Below are 18415 nucleotides of genomic sequence, written 5' to 3'. Positions count from 1 at the left end.
CGTTCCTCTGATCACAGCACTGTCTCGTCTGAATCTATCTTGTGACTGCCAGGAAACGCAGCACTTAACATTAGAATGAACGGCGCTGATCCAGAATGAAAGTATACCATTTTTTAAAAATATTTTGCACCGTGCAGCTGTTACTGAAGGTTGTTTAGTATTGTACAACTTCTTTAAAATTCTTACAATTGCTACTATGATTGGAGCGGTGCTGTTCTTGTGTGGAAATCCTTTTGTTCAAACTGGATACTGTTTTTGGGACAAGTGGACTTCCCCGTTGCTGGGCCCCCAAAGGCCATCAAATTATCAATTCTAAATAAGTGGTAGCATGCCAAGTTGGGACAACACTTTTTATCAGTTGCATAGACCTGTATAGGTTTTATTCACTGTAATGAAAAAAAACAGTCCCACTTGCTTTCAAGCATAACAGCATAGACCAAAAATCTGTTCAGACAGTTATAACGGATATCTTCACCCTTACAAGCCATACAGTTACATATGTCTGCAGCATCTTTATTCCCTTTAGTTTTACATTGAATACAACTGACTGTTTTATTTTAAGGACTTCATGCGGCAGGCGGGTGAAGTCACTTTTGCTGATGCTCATCACAGACGACCTAATGAAGGAGTCATAGAGTTCCGCTCCTACTCGGACATGAAGAAAGCATTAGAAAGACTGGATGGCAAAGAGGTGAATGGCCGAAAGATCCGTCTTGTGGAGGATAGGGCCGACTCTTGGACCAAGCGATCGTCTTCTCGCAGCCGCTCAAGGTAAACCATTTTGTTCAAGTACTAATGGGTCCTAAGATAAATGAGACTGGGTGCCCACATGCACTGGTTTCAGCAAAGTGCTTGTGCCACATTTCTGATGTTAAAAACCTTGAAATGTTGTCTAATTTCTGCACAACAATACTGTACCCTTTTTTTGTAATTTTACACCATGTACCTCATACCTGACTGCAGTACCGTAATATTCCTGGCGAAAGTGCACAACCATGGTCAGGTGCACTTAAGTGGTGTGGCCTCTTTATTAAGACTGATATGCAAAACACCAGTCTTAATGAATCAAGGCCTTGGTGTCACATGATGTCCCACCTCCCCCCGAAACAATACCACAGAGTGAAAACTGTTTGATATACAGTTATTGGTCACATGTTTCACCTATAAAAACTGGTCAATAAGTTGCAATGCAAAACTGCTTCAATTGATTCCTCTTGTGGGTGGTTGTATGTATCACGACAGGTTAAAGAAATTGTCCACCTTGCTGAAAGTAATTTTTTAAATTGACTTTCAATAATTTTGCATTTTTTTGTCTCCTAATTTGCCCTATGCAACACTATTGGCCCCCTACAGTAATTGTGGCCCCCATAATCTAATGTGTATTCCGCATTCAAGCCCCCATCCTGTAATAATGTCCTCAATCCTGGGCACCATCCTGTAATGTCTACCATTCTGCCCCCATCCTTAAATTATGTCCCCCATCCTGCTGCTCTACTCATTTAAAAATGTGATTATTAACGTCCTCATTTTCATCCTCCATAGCCAGCGCAGGGGAACTGTGCTGCGCATTAGTGATGTTTTGCGCTGTCTACAATGGACACACCAATGTCAGCTGCCAGCCTCTGATTGGCCGGTTGCTTGCATATCTATATACTCCAACTGAATATTCAGCCAAAAAAAGCCTAGGCGGTCCCCCTTCCTACCAGATCTGTTGCACTCCCTGTGACTATGATTGTTATGCCCTCGGGCATTCCGGTGGACTGTGTGTTTGAAACTGCTGGGTTTGCGTTTGCTGGAATTTTTCAAACAAAAATGATGCAAGATCTGTCATACAAAAGACATTGGAAAAGAGACTGGGAGCTGGTGAATATGTCAAGAAAAAACTTCTTGTGTTAGGTCACTGTCCAAATATTTCTGGGCCTGAGTTTTTGGCGTTTTGTCTTTTTATCAAAACATATTCAAGTTACAGTTATATGATCAATATGGGCTTAAATTGCAAACTCATAATTTGAGGGTATGCCCATCCTAATTGGAGTATGGATTTAGGAATTACAGCTCTTAATATGTAGTTGCCTCTATTTTAAGGGACCAAAAGTAATTGGACAATTATATCAAAATCTGTAATGGGCTATTCCCTTGTTTATCAATTAAGCAGGTAAAAGGTCTGGAGCTGATTCTAGATGTAGCATTTGGAAGCTGTTGCTGTGAACCCACAACATGCGGTCAAATGAGATCTTAATGGAAGAGAAAGAAACCACCATTAGGCTGAAAAAAAGAAATAATCCATCAGAAAGATGGCAGAAATGTTAGTGGCCAAATCAACAGTTTGGTACATTCTACAAAAAAAAAACTGGTGAGTTTGGGAACTCAAAAAGGCCTGGACGTCTACGGAAGACAACAGTGGTGAATGATCGCAGAATCCTTTCCATGGTGAAGAAAAACCCGTTCACAACATCCACCCAAGTGAAAAACACTCCAGAAAGTAGGTGTTGGAGTATCTAAAGCCACCATAAAGAGAAGACTTAATGAGAGCAAAGAGGATCCAACACCAAATGCAAACCATTAATCAGCCTGAAAAATAGGCTACATTTGACTTTGCCAAAAAAAAGTCTTCCTTACCGGTAAAAGGATTTTTCAGGACCCATGACGGCACCACGAGAGAGGGGATCCGCCCTTCAGGGGCAGGAAACCCTACAGGCTAAAAAGGCGGCACCTCTCCCACGCATCAGTTGGATTACAGTGCATGAGAGGACTTCCAATGGTTATTGCAATAATACAAAATTTTACCAGCACCACATATCACAACTTTTAAAATGTGAACTTATAACTATAGCAATAGAAGTGCTTACCCACACGTTATGGGAGGGAATATAAGAGTGCTGTCATAGGTTCTGAAAAACCCTGTTACCAGTAAGTAACGAAGACTTTATCGATCACCCATGACAGCACCACGAGAGAATTGCAGGGAAAAATAAGAATTCAGGGAGGGACCACAGCCTTGAGCACCCTTTTCCCAAAGGTGAGGTTGGAAGAGGAACCCATATCCAATATATAATGCTTATAGAAAGGGGAATGAAAAGACCAGGTTGCCGCCTTAGAAATCTGTTTAATTGAGACGTCTGATCTCTTCGCACATGAGGCAGCCACGGCCCTTGTGGAGTGAGCATTCAGACCCTCTGTAACCGCTTTGCCATTTGTACAATAATTTTGAAGCCATAGGCCACGGCCCCACTATCAGTATTTGGTCAGTATTTTTTCTCAGGAGTGGGTGATAAATGCAGAATTGGTGCACTTGTTTCTATTATACATTTTCTCTGTTTCTCACCTGGTTTTAGCTCACACTCCTGAGGAAAAAATACTGACCAAATAGTGATAGTGGGGCCGTGGCCTAAAGCACATTCCTGGGACCCTGGAAGGAAACAAAGAACTATCTTTCCTCCAGGAGTCGGTAACAGACAGGTACTTAAGACTACTTCTAGCGTATGAAGTTTCTCTTCCTTCTGATTTTTTGGGCTACAGCAAAAAGAAAGAACAAACTATTTCCAGTAACCTATGAAACCGGGACACTACTGTAGGTAGGATGGATGAGGCTTCCAAATTACCCTGTCGTCCAGAATCCTGCGTAAATGGTGGAACTCTGGAAACTGCCTGAGTGTCACTGGCCCTTCAGGCAGATGTTAAGGCTACCAGAAGGGCTGTTTTACGAGACAGAACTTTAACAGATGCTGATTCAATGGGCTCAAATTGTAACCCTGTCATGGCTGTTAAGACTAGATTTAAATCCAATGGCACTATTTCTCTTAAGATGGGTCTGGATCTAGATAAAGCCCTAACAAAAATCTAGACACCCAATACTTTCGTGCTAGATCAGTTACACAGGGCCCGCAGAGCGGAGACCTGGACTTTGAGGGTGATGGTGGATAGGCATAGTTTGAGTCCTTCCTGCAGAAACTCTAGAATACGACTCACTGGAACCCCCATCCTCTATCTTTGATCCCAAAGAGGTTAGAATTTTTCTACGTGTTCTAACATAAATCCTTGTTGTGGATACCTTCCTACTTTGAAGTAAGGTGGAGACAAGTTTGGAAGAGAAACCTTTCTTTTATCAACACCCTCTCAAATTCCACTCTATCAAATAGAGGTTGGCTACTTGTGGATGGTGGATTGGCCCCTGAGAGAGGAGATTTGGAACCTCTGGGATGACCCACGGGTCGGTGACACATTGTACTCATCCAGAAGAACCATGGACTTCTGGTCCAAAAGGGAGTGATTAAGATAACCCTCACTTTGTCTTCCCAGATCTTCCTTACTACCAACAGGATCAGGGCTGTTTGAGAAAAAACGTATGCCAGGTTGAATTTCCATGGAACGAAAAAGGCATCTACCCCCTGGGGAAGACCTTCTCTGGGATTCAAAGAACAGAAACTTTCTACCGGACGGCCCCACATCTGACCATTTGGTTGAAGATGAACGGATATAGCTCCCACTCTCCTTGCCTTAGTTGATTGCGGCTTAGAAAGTCCACTCTGTTCTCTGTTCCTCTTATGTGAAGAGTCTTCAGACAGGAGATGACCTTCTGGTTGGAATAAGCGATCTGTCCCCTCCATTTAGGGTCTGGATCAGGCTCCCCCCTGGTGCTTATGTAGGCCACTGTCACCTGATTGTCAGAGAGGATGCTGACATGATGACCCTGTAGGGATACAAGGAGTCTTCTTGCTGCCAACTCAACTGCAAGCAATTTGTTCAAGTTTAGACAGGAGACAAGATAGGTTTTCCTTCAACTCCCTGAATTACGTATCCGTGGTGACCACCCCTTTGACTATATTCACCCAGAAAACCCCCCTGGACAGATTAGCGACATTCAGCCACCAAAGGGATTGCATTGACATCGGGGATAGCGTCCTCTTCCCTTCCAGGTGTCCTTTAAGGGAAATGTAATTTCTTAACACATCCCACTGCAAGGCTCTAGAATGGAACTGAGCCCACAGGACTGCCAGAATGCACACATTTAGAGAACCTAGAAGGGACATGGTGGGGAATTTCAGGGCCCTTAACACCTGGACTCAGATCTTTTCTATTTTATCGCCTGGGAGATGACACTCCTGCACCTGAGTCCAGCAGAAGCCCCAAAACTTCCTGCATTTTTGACTTAAGGTTCAGTAGCCAGCCTTAGCGTTCTGAGATGGCCATAATCCCCTCTAGCTGACTAGTGCAATACTGGGCGGAATTGCCTACCACCAGAAAGTCATCCAAATATGGGATAATCCAATACATTCTTCTCCCTGAGATGGGCCATCACTTCTGCAATCACTTTGAAGACCCAAGGAGCAATAGCGAGGCCAAATGGGAGGGCTCTAAATTGGAAATATTTGACTACACACCCCCCCCCCCCCCAATGGCTACCGCAACTCTGAGGTACTGTTGGTGTTCTATATGTATGGGGACATGGTAGTGCGCATCCTTCAAATCTAAAACTGCCGTGATGCAATCTGGGAAGTGTAACTTTATTGCTGACTTTAGTTTCCATTTTGAATGGAAGGATTCTCAGGAATTTAATTAAAGTCCCTTCAAATGTATTGTCCTAAAAGAACCACCCGAGCCTTTTGTACCAGCTCTTAGACTTCGGCCTCTAGGGCCCATTGCTCTAAGACCGAGAGAGCATTACCACGAACCTTCCTTGAGGAATTGAGTGGAACTCCATTTTTAGACCGGATATGATCAGGCCGAGAATCTGCTTCCCGATTTATATTTTTTCCCAGGCAGGGAAGAAGGATGAAAGCTCCCCCCATCTTGGCCTGGCTTTTTGGAATCCTGGGAGGAGATTCGGAACACAAACCTTCCACCTTTTCTTCTCCAGTCTTTCCATGTCTTGTTCTCTGGAGGGCTTCCTTCGGGCGAACCTTTTTTACGGAAGGATCACTTGTAGGCTGGGATGGACAAGTTAGGAAATACCTTTTTAGCGTCGCCAGCCTTCTCCAAAAGTTCATCCAAAGCTGGGACAAACATGTATTCCTCCTCACACGTAATGGCACACGCTTTGTTCTAACCTTAATATCTCGTGGCCAGCATTTTAACCATAAAGACCTATGGGCCACGTTCGAAAGGGCTGCCAATCTTGCCGCTAAACGAACTGAAGCAGCTGAAGCGTGAGATAAAGGTCCTTGCATAAGCTGGACAGTGGCCAAGATATTCTCTTGACGTTATGCCTTTCAAGTGGGTTTCCAGACAATCCAACCAGATCATTAAGCATCTGGTTGTACATGTAGCAGCCCCTGTCGGCTTCAGGGCTCCAGCCGACGTCTCCGAGGTATCTCTAAGGAAAGTGTCTGCTTTTTTTTATCGAGGTGGTCCTTCGAATTTCCCTTATCCTCAAAGGGAGTGAGGTTAGTCTAGAAGCTTTTGCCATGGCTGCATCAAGTTTTGGGGCTTTGTCCCAGGTTAACGAGGAAGGCTCATCAAAGGGATATCTCCCCTTAAATGATGGGGGAAGGGAGCCTCTCTTTTCGGGCCTTTACCATTCCCTCTGAATTATGGCGCAGATTTTTTCATTCAAAGGAAATGACCTATGCCTTTTTTGGTCCAAGCCTCCAAACAATGTCCTAAACCAATTTCTCTGGTTTGGCGTCGACAATCCCCATTGTGGTCCTACTCGTCCTTATAAGTTTGTCTATCTCCTCTATAGGGAAACAGACGGCCAGCGTTACCATCTGAGGAGGAGGAATCGGAGGAGTTGTGATTATTTGAAATGCTAGACACTGCTGACCCTGGGGACTGCTGGCTAGCCCTTTTTACCTTTCTTCCCCTCTGAAGCTCTTCCTGGGAAAGGGATTTTAGGGACTCTTAACTTCCACCTTGATTGATCTTAACCCCTTTAAAGCCCATGACGTATTAATACGTGTCTGTGCCCTGGGCTTTAAGAGCCTGACCCGTATTAATACGTCATGGCGATCGCGCGCGCACACAGGCTGTGCGGGCGCAATCGCCGCCGGGTGTCAGCTGATTGTCATAGCTGACACCCGGTGCTATGTGCAGGGACCGGTCCCGCACCGCTCCCGGTACATTAACCCCCGCAATGCTGCGATCGAAGTCGATCGCAGCATTGCAGTGGCTAAGGGGAGGTGATCGTAATACTCACCTCCTCTTCCGGCCTCCAGCGCTGTCTGCCGTGGCTTCCCAGATGTTGCCATGACGACCCGATGTCGTCATAACATCCGGGTCACCAGACAGCAGGAAGAAGTTATGCGCAGTGCATGACCAAACTATCTTCTCCCTGTGCAGCGCTGACAGCCTGCATGGCACAGGAATGGTGCTGCATTCCTGTGCTATGCAGGCAATCAGAATAAAAAAAGTGAAAGTTCCATAGTGGGACAAAGTATAAAAATAAAAAAACTGTCAGAGTGAAAAAAAAAGAAAAATTAAATAAAATCCACCAAAAATAAAAATATAATGTACCCATCAATAAATATTATGAAGAAAAAAACAAACAAAAGTACACATTTGGTATCGCTGCTTCCGGAACGACCTGACCTATAAAATTGTCCCACTAGTTAACCCCTTCAGTGAACACGGTAAAAATAAAAAGCGAAGCAAAAAAACAATGCTGTATCATCTTACTGCCAAACAAAAAATGGAATAACACGCGATCAAAAAGACGAATATAAATAAAAATGGTACCGCTGAAAACGTCATCTTGTCCCGCAAAAAGCAAGCCACCATACAGCTCCATCATCCGAAAAATCAAAAAGTTATAGCTCTCAGAATAAAGCGATGCAAAAAATAATTTTTTCTATAAAATGGCTTTTATAGTGTAAAAGCGCCAAAACATAGAAAAACGATATAAATGTGGTACAGCTGTAAACGTGCTGACCCGAAGAATAAAAAAAATGTAAAAAAAAAAACACAATTCCTGAATTGTTGGTTTTTGTTTATTCTGCCTCCCAAAAATCGGAATAGAAAGCGATCAAAAAAAATGTCACATGCCTGAAAATGGCACCAATAAAAGCGTCAGCTCATCCCGCCAAAAAACAAGCCGTCACATGACTGTCGGCCAAATTATAGCTCTCAAAATATGGCGATGCAAAAACTAGATTTTACAAAAAAAAAATGCGTCTTTTAGTGTGTGACAGCTGTCAATCATAAAAACCCGATATGATTCTCTTATCTCTGTAGTCGCACTAGTAACGGCGTAAAAAATAAACGCTGGGGTTAGGGTTGTGTTTTGTTTTTTCAAAAGTAAAAAAATAAAAAAAATTGATATGGCAACTAGTGTTGAGCCCAAGTGCTCGTTATTTGAGTTTGCATCGGGTGCTTGGGTATGCATTGAGTATCGTGGGTGCTCGAGTGACATGCTCGAGTATCCGCCCCATATGCTTCGTTGCCAATAAAACCTTGCGGGGATTGCCTGCCATGCACGAGCGATCCCCGCATGTTTTTTTTTTTTTGGGTGTCTAATAACCGTGAAACATGCGGGGTGGGGACTCGAGCATGTCACTTGAGCACCCTTGACACGTGGTGCATTGGGTACTTAAGTAGCGAGCACTTGCGCTCAAGACTAATGACAACTTATTCAATATGATGACCTAATGTTATCAAATTCTGTGTCATACCTCTGGGTTCAAAATGTTCCACTATACCCCTTGATAAAATCCTTGAGGGTGTAGTTTCCAAAATGGGGTCACTTGTGGGGGGTTTCCACTATTTAGGCACATCAGGGGTTTTCCAAACGCGACATGGCGTCCGCTCTCGATTCCAGCCGATTTTGCGTTCAAAAAGTCAGTGCTCCTTCCCTTCTGAACTCTGCCGTGCGCCCAAACACTGTATTTTCCCCACATATGGGGTATTGGTGTACTCAGGAGAAATTGTACAACAGTTTTTGGGGTCCATTTTCTCCTTACCCTTGTAAAAATAAAAAAAATTGGGGCTAAAACATCATTTTTGTGGAAAAAGTTTGATTTTTTTTTTTTTTTTTTTTTTTTTCACGGCTCCATGTTATAAACTTCTGTAAAGGACTTGGGGGTTCAAAGTGCTCACCACACATCTAGATAAGCTCCCTGAGGGGTCTAGTTTCCAAAATTGTCACTTGTGCCTAAACAGTGGAAACCCCCCACATCAGGGGCACATCTGCTAATTATTCAAGTAAATTTTACAATCAAAAAGTCAAATGGCGCTCCTTCCCTTCCGTGCGCCCAAACAGTGGTTTTTCCCCACATATGGGGTATCTGCTTACTCAGGAGAAATTGCACAACAATCTGCATGGTGCAATTTCTCCTATTACCCTTATGAAAATGCAAAAGTGGGGGCTGAAAAACATTTTTGTGGGAAAAATGTGAAAATTTTATTTTTACGGCTTCTGTGAAGCACCTGGGGGTTCAAAGTGCTCACCACACATCTAGATAAGTTCCCTGAGGGGTCTAGTTTCCAAAATGGTGTCACTTGTGGGCACATCAGGGGCTCCCCAAATGCAACATGGCGTCCGCTAATTATTCAAACAAATTTTACATTCAAAAAGTCAAATGGCGCTCCTTCCCTTCCGAACCCTGCCTTGCGCCCAAACAGTGGTTTTTCCCCTGTATCTGCGTGCTCATGGGAAATTGTACAATAAATTTTGGGGTCCATTTGTTCCTGTTACCCCTGCGAAAATAAAAAATTGTGTCTAAAGTAACATTTTTGTTAAAGTTAATTGTTATTTTTTTTTCTTCCACATTCCAAAAATTCCTGTGAAGCACCTGAAGGGTTAATAAAGTTCTTGAATGTGGTTTTGAGCACCTTGAGGGGTGCAGTTTTTAGAATGGTGTCACTTTTTGGATATTTTCTGTCATAAAGACCCCTCAAAGTGACTTCAAATATGATGTGGTCCCTAAAAAAAAAAAAAAAAAAAAAAAAAAAAAAAAATGGTTTTGTAAATTTTGTTGGAAAAATGAGAAATCGCTGGTCAACTTTTAACCCTTGTAGCTCCCCAATAATAAAAAAAAAATTGGGTTCCAAAATTGTGCTGATGTAAAGTAGACATGTGGGAAATTTTATTTATTAAATATTTTGTGTGACATATCTCTCTGATTTAAAGGCATAAAAATTCAAATTTTGAAAATTGCAAAATTTTCGCCAAATTTCTGTTTTTTTTTCCCCACAAATAAACGCAAGTGATATCGAAGAAATTTTACCACAATCATGAAGTACAATATGTCACGAAAAAACATTCTCAGAATCAGGGGGATCCGTTGAAGTGTTCCAGAGTAATTACTTCATAAAGTGACAGTTGCCAGAATTGTAAAAATGGGCCCGGTCATTAACGTGCAAACCACCTTTGGTTGTAAAGGGGTTAAATCGGTGGCAAAGTGAGGAGTCTCCTCAGCTACTGTCTGCTTTATAAAAGACTGGCAAAGTCTGACTCCTACCAACATTTTTTGGTAGGAGTCAGTCAGTAGATTTCCCAAGTGTGCACACTCCTTGTGCTTGGACTTTGCTGTGCACTTCTTTCCCTGGCAATAAATAACAAGAAAAAAAGGGCTACATCACCAAGTGAACTTTCACGATGATCACTTACCAGTGTGAGGCAATCAAATGGTACTGGATTTAGAGGGAGACACATCTTAGCCAAAAGACCATCTCGGGAAGCTGAAGACTCATCCACTTTGCTGGAGCTCCTCTGACTGAATCTGCTGCCTGCAGAATTTATAAAAATAAAAGATTATTATAACTCCGTCTCTCATCGACACACGGCCGCTGCTAGTACTACTACAGGGTTGGCGCTGTACCGCCTGCTTCTGGGGCTTCCCATCAGGCTGCTGCTCAGTGACATCCATTATCCTGGAGGGGACAAAGAGCAAGGAAGCGCCTATCTATGCTCCTGCCGTCACTTAAATGCAGACACTGCGCTATTGCCCGCCTCTCCGGTGCCCCCAGAAGTTCCTGGTCGTAAGGCTCCCGTGCGCTTCCCGTCACGCCCCCTGGCTCGCATGTCATCTAGGCACGCCATGGCTGCATCATCCAACACGCCTCCTCATCTGTCCTGCCTTCTGCGCATCAGAGGCAGGCCCCTGGACCAGAACGTGCCAGCACCCGATGAGCCACACCAGAGCAGGCCATCTCCGCCTTGGATGCTGCTCACCTGTACCCGCAAACAAATGTGAAAGTCCCACTTGACCCATTGTGGCGCTTCCAGTGACCCCACATTGGCCGAGGCAGGGCGCATACTGCTGCCTGAACCGACCAGCTGGATGAATTCTGAAGTGCACTGGGCTATACTTTCTGTTCGGATTCAACCAAATGCAGCAAGGTTCATTTTCCACCTGTACCGTGAAATGCCCGTCCAATGAGCCAAAACATACTGCAAAAGCAGCCCAGGAGTTTAAAGCAAAGCAGGAGAATATTCTGCAATGGCCGAGTCAATCACAGATGTCAACCCCCATTGAGCAGCATTTTACATGCTTAAGACAAAACTTAAAGCAGAAAGCCCCACAAACAACAACCAGTCAGCTACAGTGCAGGCCTGACAAAGCATCACAAACATCCATGGCTTCCAGACTTCAGGCAGCCATTGCTTGCAAAGGATTCTCTGGGTCATTCCATTTCAAGTGAACCAATGCAATTTTCCTCTGTTTTTAATTCTTTTGAGATGTTGTTCTTTGATAGCAGGGCTGTGGAGTCGGTAAGCCAAACCTCCGAACCCTCAATTTCCATGACACAGACTCCCTCATACATGGCTCATGTTTAAGTGATAAATTTACTGTAGTAAAATGGTAACATAAGGCTTTTAATTTATTATGATCCAATATTCAAGCTGTTTAGATAAAACAATATATTTATAGGAATACAACTTTAGAACAAAAACTTTTGCATATTTACAATTTATTATGCAGTAAGTGGGGGGGAAACGTTTTCCAACAAAAACGTACTGAATAACATTTGTGCAGTCTATGCATTTGTTCTGAGAAATAGTATCGCCTTCATCAGATCCTCCTTCATAGATGACCTCAAATCTGACCTAATTATTTTAAGGCTTGAGAACAACCTCTCTACACTAACTTGGGTTGGTGGCAAAAGTAACCACATGGGCAACATCTCTAACAATTTCAGGGTATAAAGGAATTGCCACATGCACAGACAGTTTTAATGAATGATTGAACTCTTCTTTGAGAACAAGTAAATTTTGTAATTCCACAATTTCCCCTTTTCCAGCACGTCTCTTCAAGATGGAATCAATTTTAGGGGCTCTGGCAGCAATAGCCAATTTCCTCACTTTGGTAATCAGAATTGCAGCATGTCCCTCTTGCAGACTATCTCTAATTGAAAGCTGCAGCATGTGCACAACACAGCGCATGTGATGAATAGGAGAGAGGTGTGAAGCAGCTTCAACAAGATCATCTAATTGTAAAGAATCATTTTGATGTTCTTCTGTAGTAATCTGTTGGTTCCTCCGTTATGGGAACAGGACTGTGGCCTTCCATCTCCAACATATTGAATCTGAAATGTTCTTCACCTTCATTATTCTCATTCATCAGTTTAATTGTACTTATGTTTGAAGATATCAGTTATAATAGCAAGAACCTATTCTTTTTTATTAATCCTGCTTTCCTGTTCACTTTAGCAGTTCTGAGATGAGTGCAGGCATTCCTTCCCTGTGTGGAGTTTTTTTTTTCCCCTTATCTGTAGAGGAGGAGCTTCACTACTCATCATGTACATAAACTGCAGCACAGATTCATCTCAGCTAAAAGTCTAGACCAGTGTTTCCCAAACTCAAGTCCTCACAGACCCCACATGTCATGTTCTCAGGATCTCCTTAGTATTGCATCAGGAATTCTCTCACCTGTGCAATTCTATGGAAATCCTGAAAACATGACCTGTGGGGTCCGTGAGGACTGGAGTTTGGGAAACACTGGTCTAGACCCTTAGATCAGGAATAGAACAGACATTTATAGGACATTTCGTAACTTTCCCAAATTCTTTATGAAAAATATTCCCCATAAACTGCATTAAACTACTGTACCCAATTTATTATATATTTTCAAAGTCGGTCCATTTTATACAGACTCCACCAAAATGGACACAGACTTCACAACTCAGACTCCACAGCCCTGGGTAATAGTGATAATGCAAAATGTGCAGAAAATTTTCTATATCCTTTTAGTTTTCTTAAAATTATTCTTAAGTTTTGAAAAAATATGCACTTCTGTGTTGCATGCCTTTACGTTTCTCCTCATAACTCAGGCCAGAACCAAAATAAACAGGACGAGCACCATTTCACCCAATATGTCACAAGAGTATCTTTGTTAATATTTTACCCATGCGGACTCAAAGGCAAGATTTTGAAAAGCATTTCCAAACAATCAATATGATATAACCTTTTCAAAAAATTTACATGTGCCTCCTATGCTCCAAGCCACATCTCTACCAAAATGCAAGTTGGAATCTCAAAGGGATCATACTTCAAAACATAACTTGTATGAACAGTGTCAATTAAAGAATCTTGAATTCAGCTCTGTTTAACCTGTGGTCTAAAAGTGTAGGGTCTGGGTTTTTTTTTTTTTAAAGTTGTCTTCAGGGCTGTGGAGTCCTGTTAGCCAAACCTCCAACTCCTCATTTTCCGTGACTCCGGACTCCACAGCACTGCCTCACTACTGAGCGTGTACATAAAGTGCAGCACAGATTCCTCTCGACTAAAAGCTGAGATCATTAGATCAGGAATAGAAGACATTTATAGGACATTTCATAACTTTTTCATAAAAATTTGGGAAAGTTAACAGCACATCCTGCATTGTACTACTGTACCCAATTTATTATATATTTTAGAAGTCGTCTATTTGATACTGACTCCACCAAAATGGACACAGACTCCACAGCCCTGGGTTATCCACACACTGCAGAGCGGGCTGTTAGTGCTGGAGAGCGATTATAGCACACACTGTAGTGAGCAGTGACTGTAAGGCTATGCGCACATGTTGAGTATTTGCAGAAATTTCTGCATCTCTTGGCAGGAATACGCAGCCTTAAAAAAACTTTGCATTTTTGCCACGGTTTTTTTCCTGCTTTTTTTTCAGTGCATTCAGTGGGTGAAAAACGCAGAGAATTGACATGCTGCAGGTTATTTTCTGCACCAAATCTGTAAGTCAAAAATACTCAACGTGTGCATGACTCTTCAATCTCATTCACTTTGCTGGCATCAGGTTTTGTCACACATCCGCTCAGAAAAAAAACACACCAAATCTGCAGCGTGTGCACACAGCCTAACAGCTCCCTCTACCACCCTGATGACTGGAAGCAGCAGCTGCAGGGAGAATAAAGCTTCATTTTAACTCTTTTTAACCGCTGCTCCAGTGAGTCGCCTACACCGGGTTTAATATCTGTTCACCTGCAGATTAACAATATATCTGCACGCAAATAGTGTTTCTCAAGGTGACAGGTTCTCTTTAAGCAAGCATATGTTGGCACTGGTTCATTGGGCTCATAAGTTCTTCTGATTACTCAATTTTTGCAGATGTGAGACTGTGACAAGCACAAAATGAAAAATGTATTTTCTACATTTAACCTATGTATAAATTTGAAATTAATGTGGTGCGTTACCTCATTCAATATAGGGTAATGCTCATCACGAGATCTGTAATATTGGAATTTAAATGTTTCAAATTTAAAATTTCAGGTCTCGATCATTGAGGAGCAGCCGTTCTAGATCAAGGTACATGACGGTTACAATTTACTTTTTTCCTTATCTTTAAAAGAAAAAAAGTAGATCTGTGTTTATCCTGCATTTTTTTTTTTTTTTTTATCTTCCAAAACGTACAGATCTCGAAGCAGAAGTAAACGACGGGATCGAAGGAGCAGAAGTCGCAGCAGAGACAGGAGAGAGAGCAGAAGTGTTAGCAGGGGAAGGAGGGACAGCAGAAGTCGCAGTAAAGACAGAAGCAGGAGCAAAAGTCGTAGCAGAAGTGTAAGCAAGAATAGGAGAGGAAGGAGAAGCCGCAGCTATAGTAAAGGAAGAAGCAGGAGTCTTAGTAAATCACGGAAAAATAGAGAGAGCAGAAGCCGAAGTGCAGAACAAAAGAGCCGAAGCAGGGAGAGAGCAAGCAGGAGCCGTAGCAAGGTGAGGGACAGCAGAAGTAATGAAAGAAGCCCTAGTAAGGGGAGAGAAAAGGATGGGAGTCAGGAAAGAAGTCCAGTAAAGGAGCCTGCGGAAAAGGGAAGAAGTCTGAGCAAGGAAAGAGAGAGAAGCCATAGCAGGGAAAGAAGGGATAGTAAGCGAAGAAAGGATAGGCACAGAAGCCGAAGTAAGGGAAGGAGAGAGCGAAGTAGGTCCAGAGATAGAAAGAAAAGGGACAGAAGTCGGAGCAGAAGCAAGAGTCGGAGTAATGAAAGAGTGAGAAGTGGCAGCAAAGAGAGAAGCAGAAGTCGTAGCAGAGAAGAAAGGAAAAGAAAAAGAGATAATAGCAGAAACAGGAGTCGCAGTAAAGAAAGAAGAAATGGTAGAAAGAGCCGTAGTCAAAGCCAGGAGGAAAATCCTAAACGTAGCCGTGGAGACCGGAGCAGAAGTGCAGACTCTCCTAACAAAAGCAAAAAAGAGGACACTGTAGCATTTACTACAGAGTCTGATCAGGAAATTGAGGAAGGTGAGATCGTTTGTAATGAAGAAGGCGCTAGACATGGAATCTCTGGAAATCTGGCTCCACCATCTCAACCTGCTGTTGAAACTGCACAGCCTGCTGTTGAAACTGCACAGCCTGCTGTTGAAACTGCACAGCCTGCTGTTGAAACTGCACAGCCTGCTGTTGAAACTGCACAGCCTGCTGTTGAAACTGCACAGCCTGCTGTTGAAAATTCTCCCCATACTAATGAAACTGCTGCCACTCCTATTGAAAATTCTCCCCCTGCTGTTGAAACTGCTGCCACTCCTATTGAAAATTCCCCCCCTGCTGTTGAAACTGCATCCCCTCCTGTTGAAAATTCTCCCTCTGCCGTTGAAACTGCATCCCCTCCTGTTGAAAATGCTCCCACAGGGGAGATTCAAGAAGAAGCTCCATCAGCAACCTCTCCTCCCAAACAGTCTAGACCACCTTCCCCTGCCTCCCCCGCAGAGCCATGAAATTTTTTACATTTTTTTTGTTTTAAGAGTTGCACTCTGTTCCTAATGTGTTTGGTTTTTTTTTTTTGTTTTTTTTAATTTATTTTGGATAGTAAAACATTTTTAATATATCTCCTGAGCTGTAAGCATCTCTCCTATATTTCATCTTCAGAACAAAATGCAGATTTGATGCATGATCTTATTTGGTGAAATATTTTGTATGCTTCATGAGTTAGATACTTGGTGAGATGTCTGGAAACCAGGTTATAGATATCGGAGGATAGCACCCTAAAATCTTGCGGTGTTGCGTAATCTTATAATTATTTTTATTTTTTTTATTAAATAACATGTTGCTTTTTTTATTTCAATTTTTTTGTTTGTTTGTTTCTTTGCCAATTATTCTCCTCTGGTTTCTATCTTCATATTGGTGAATTCCTACCTGGTTTTCTTTCAAATTGAATAAAGAATATTTTTGCTTCAGAAAGTACCAGTGCCTTTATTGAGTAGTTAGAAATACATCTTTCCAAAAATGAATCCCTAAACCCTCTAAAGTCGCAGCTAATTTTCATTTTTAAGTTTACATTTTTGACAGATGTATGAGGGCTTGTTTTTTGCTGGACAAGTTGTAGTATTTGATACCATTCATTTTTCCATATAAAGAAAATTTACATTCTAAATGCGGTGAAATGGTGGAATTGCCTTTTTTTCCCTCCTTCACTGTTATTTTAACAATGTTAATTGCTGCGTAAAAATGACCCGCCAAAATTATTTTCTGGGTCAACATGATTAGTGGTGCCAAATATACAGTTTTTTTTCTCCAATCCCCTCCATGACAGCACCACAGTAGGTTGCCTCCCCATCCTAATTAGGGACAGGAAACAGAGGTTAAATAGCCCCTCCCCACATTCCATCCTCTGTGTTTTTCCTGTCCCTAAGGGCATGAAGAGGTTTCCTGTAGGTGCCGTAGCCGGCAGGCAGTCACCTTGGAATTTACCTATTGCTAAGCTGGGCTGCAGAGGTCGATTGCGTTGTCTTTCTCCTCGGACGGCTTCCGCATACTTCTGGAGCGGGACCTCGCCACTCTCCTACGATCCAGGGCAATGCTGAGTGGTGTCAGGCTGGGGTCCTCCTCAGCCTTATTCTTCCTTCTTCCCTACGTGTGACGTGCATGCAGGAAGTACCGAAAGCTCCCAGGTTGTCTCTTATTCCGCCATAGATAACACAACGTTTCGACTCAGTCTTTATCAAGTGTACAAAATATCCAACATGGTGACCTTATATAGTGTGGTTTCCAAAAAGGAACCAATCACCTTACAGGGCCTAACTCACAATCAATAAACATATATAAAAAAATATTAAACATTAGAGTATTGCATATCAAATAATTCCATATTATAGTGCATTGATACATAAGAGATAAAAACACCCTACATATTGATATGTTCATAACAAGTACGCTATAGGATGTTAGATAATGAGGGTGATGGGATACCAGACATGGATTGCTTAACCTGGTCTGACTTTGTCAGGTGAAGTATATTTTTATTCTGACAGGTTAAATATTCATGATCTGCATTCAGGTGGTTGGTGGATGGTAACCATAGATATGATGCATTTCAGGGATTGGTGGTTTGATTTGTTATGAACATATCAATCTGTTTTGTATAGTATTTTTATCACTATGTATCAATGCACTATAATATGGAATTATTTGATATGCAATACTGTTTAATATTATATATACAGTAGGTTAGTTTGATTGCTAGTTAGGCCCTGTATGGTGATTGGTTCCTTTTTGTAAATCACACTATATAAGGCCACCATGTTGGATATTCTGTACACTTGATAAAGACTTTGAGTCGAAACGTTGTGTTATCTATGGCGGAATAAAAGACAGCCTGATTTGACTATCACCCTGGAGTGGACGCTGTCTATTTTTGCTCTCCTCCTTTGATCTCCAAGTGGGTTCCTTGGTAACTGGAGACGTGCGTCCAATCTGTAGAATGCTGCTACCCACAATTTCTTTTGGATTATTGCTGTAGTCACTATTGACAGCAGTATTTAAGGGGTTAAACAGCCATGGTCTGTGCCAACACTGATTGTGGCTGATGCAGCAAGTTGTCAGCGATAGTGTACAGCTGATAGCTGCAGGATTGTGACCCGTCAGATGATGCTAGTCTTATATCACAGGTCAGTTTTAAGTCGTATTGGTGGTAATTAAGGGGTTAATTCTGACTGAGGCAGACATTTCCATCTCTGACGAGTGGCTGGAAGAAGAGTTAAAGGGGTTGTCTACTACTTTAATTACCCCCACCCCACCCCTCGGGACCCCTAAGCCTTTTTGTAAATACCTTCCGTTGCAGA

At 42.4% G+C, this 18415-nt stretch overlaps 1 protein-coding gene across 3 annotated transcripts in view; it reads left to right on the top strand.

The window, feature by feature from the left end:
- Positions 1 to 16535, top strand: part of LOC141273615 (uncharacterized) — a 30496-nt gene extending 13961 nt beyond the window's left edge. For 2 of the 3 annotated variants that reach the window (XM_073685695.1, XM_073685698.1), the window contains 3 exons: positions 563 to 771; positions 14636 to 14671; positions 14779 to 16535. In XM_073685695.1, coding sequence (XP_073541796.1) covers positions 563 to 771; positions 14636 to 14671; positions 14779 to 16072 — 1539 coding nt within the window. In that variant the 3' untranslated portion in view covers positions 16073 to 16535. The remainder of the gene's footprint in view (positions 1 to 562; positions 772 to 14635; positions 14672 to 14778) is intronic. The other variant, XM_073685696.1, reaches the window with a different exon arrangement.
- The last annotated feature ends 1880 nt before the right edge of the window (positions 16536 to 18415 follow it).

The sequence above is a fragment of the Phyllobates terribilis genome, unplaced genomic scaffold (assembly GCF_046119375.1).
Source record: "Phyllobates terribilis strain yellow unplaced genomic scaffold, ASM4611937v1 Scaffold_5__5_contigs__length_657084704, whole genome shotgun sequence".
Lineage (NCBI taxonomy): Eukaryota > Metazoa > Chordata > Amphibia > Anura > Dendrobatidae > Phyllobates > Phyllobates terribilis.
Note: the sequence above shows the minus strand (reverse complement) of the source record. Positions and strands in the feature narration are given on the sequence as shown.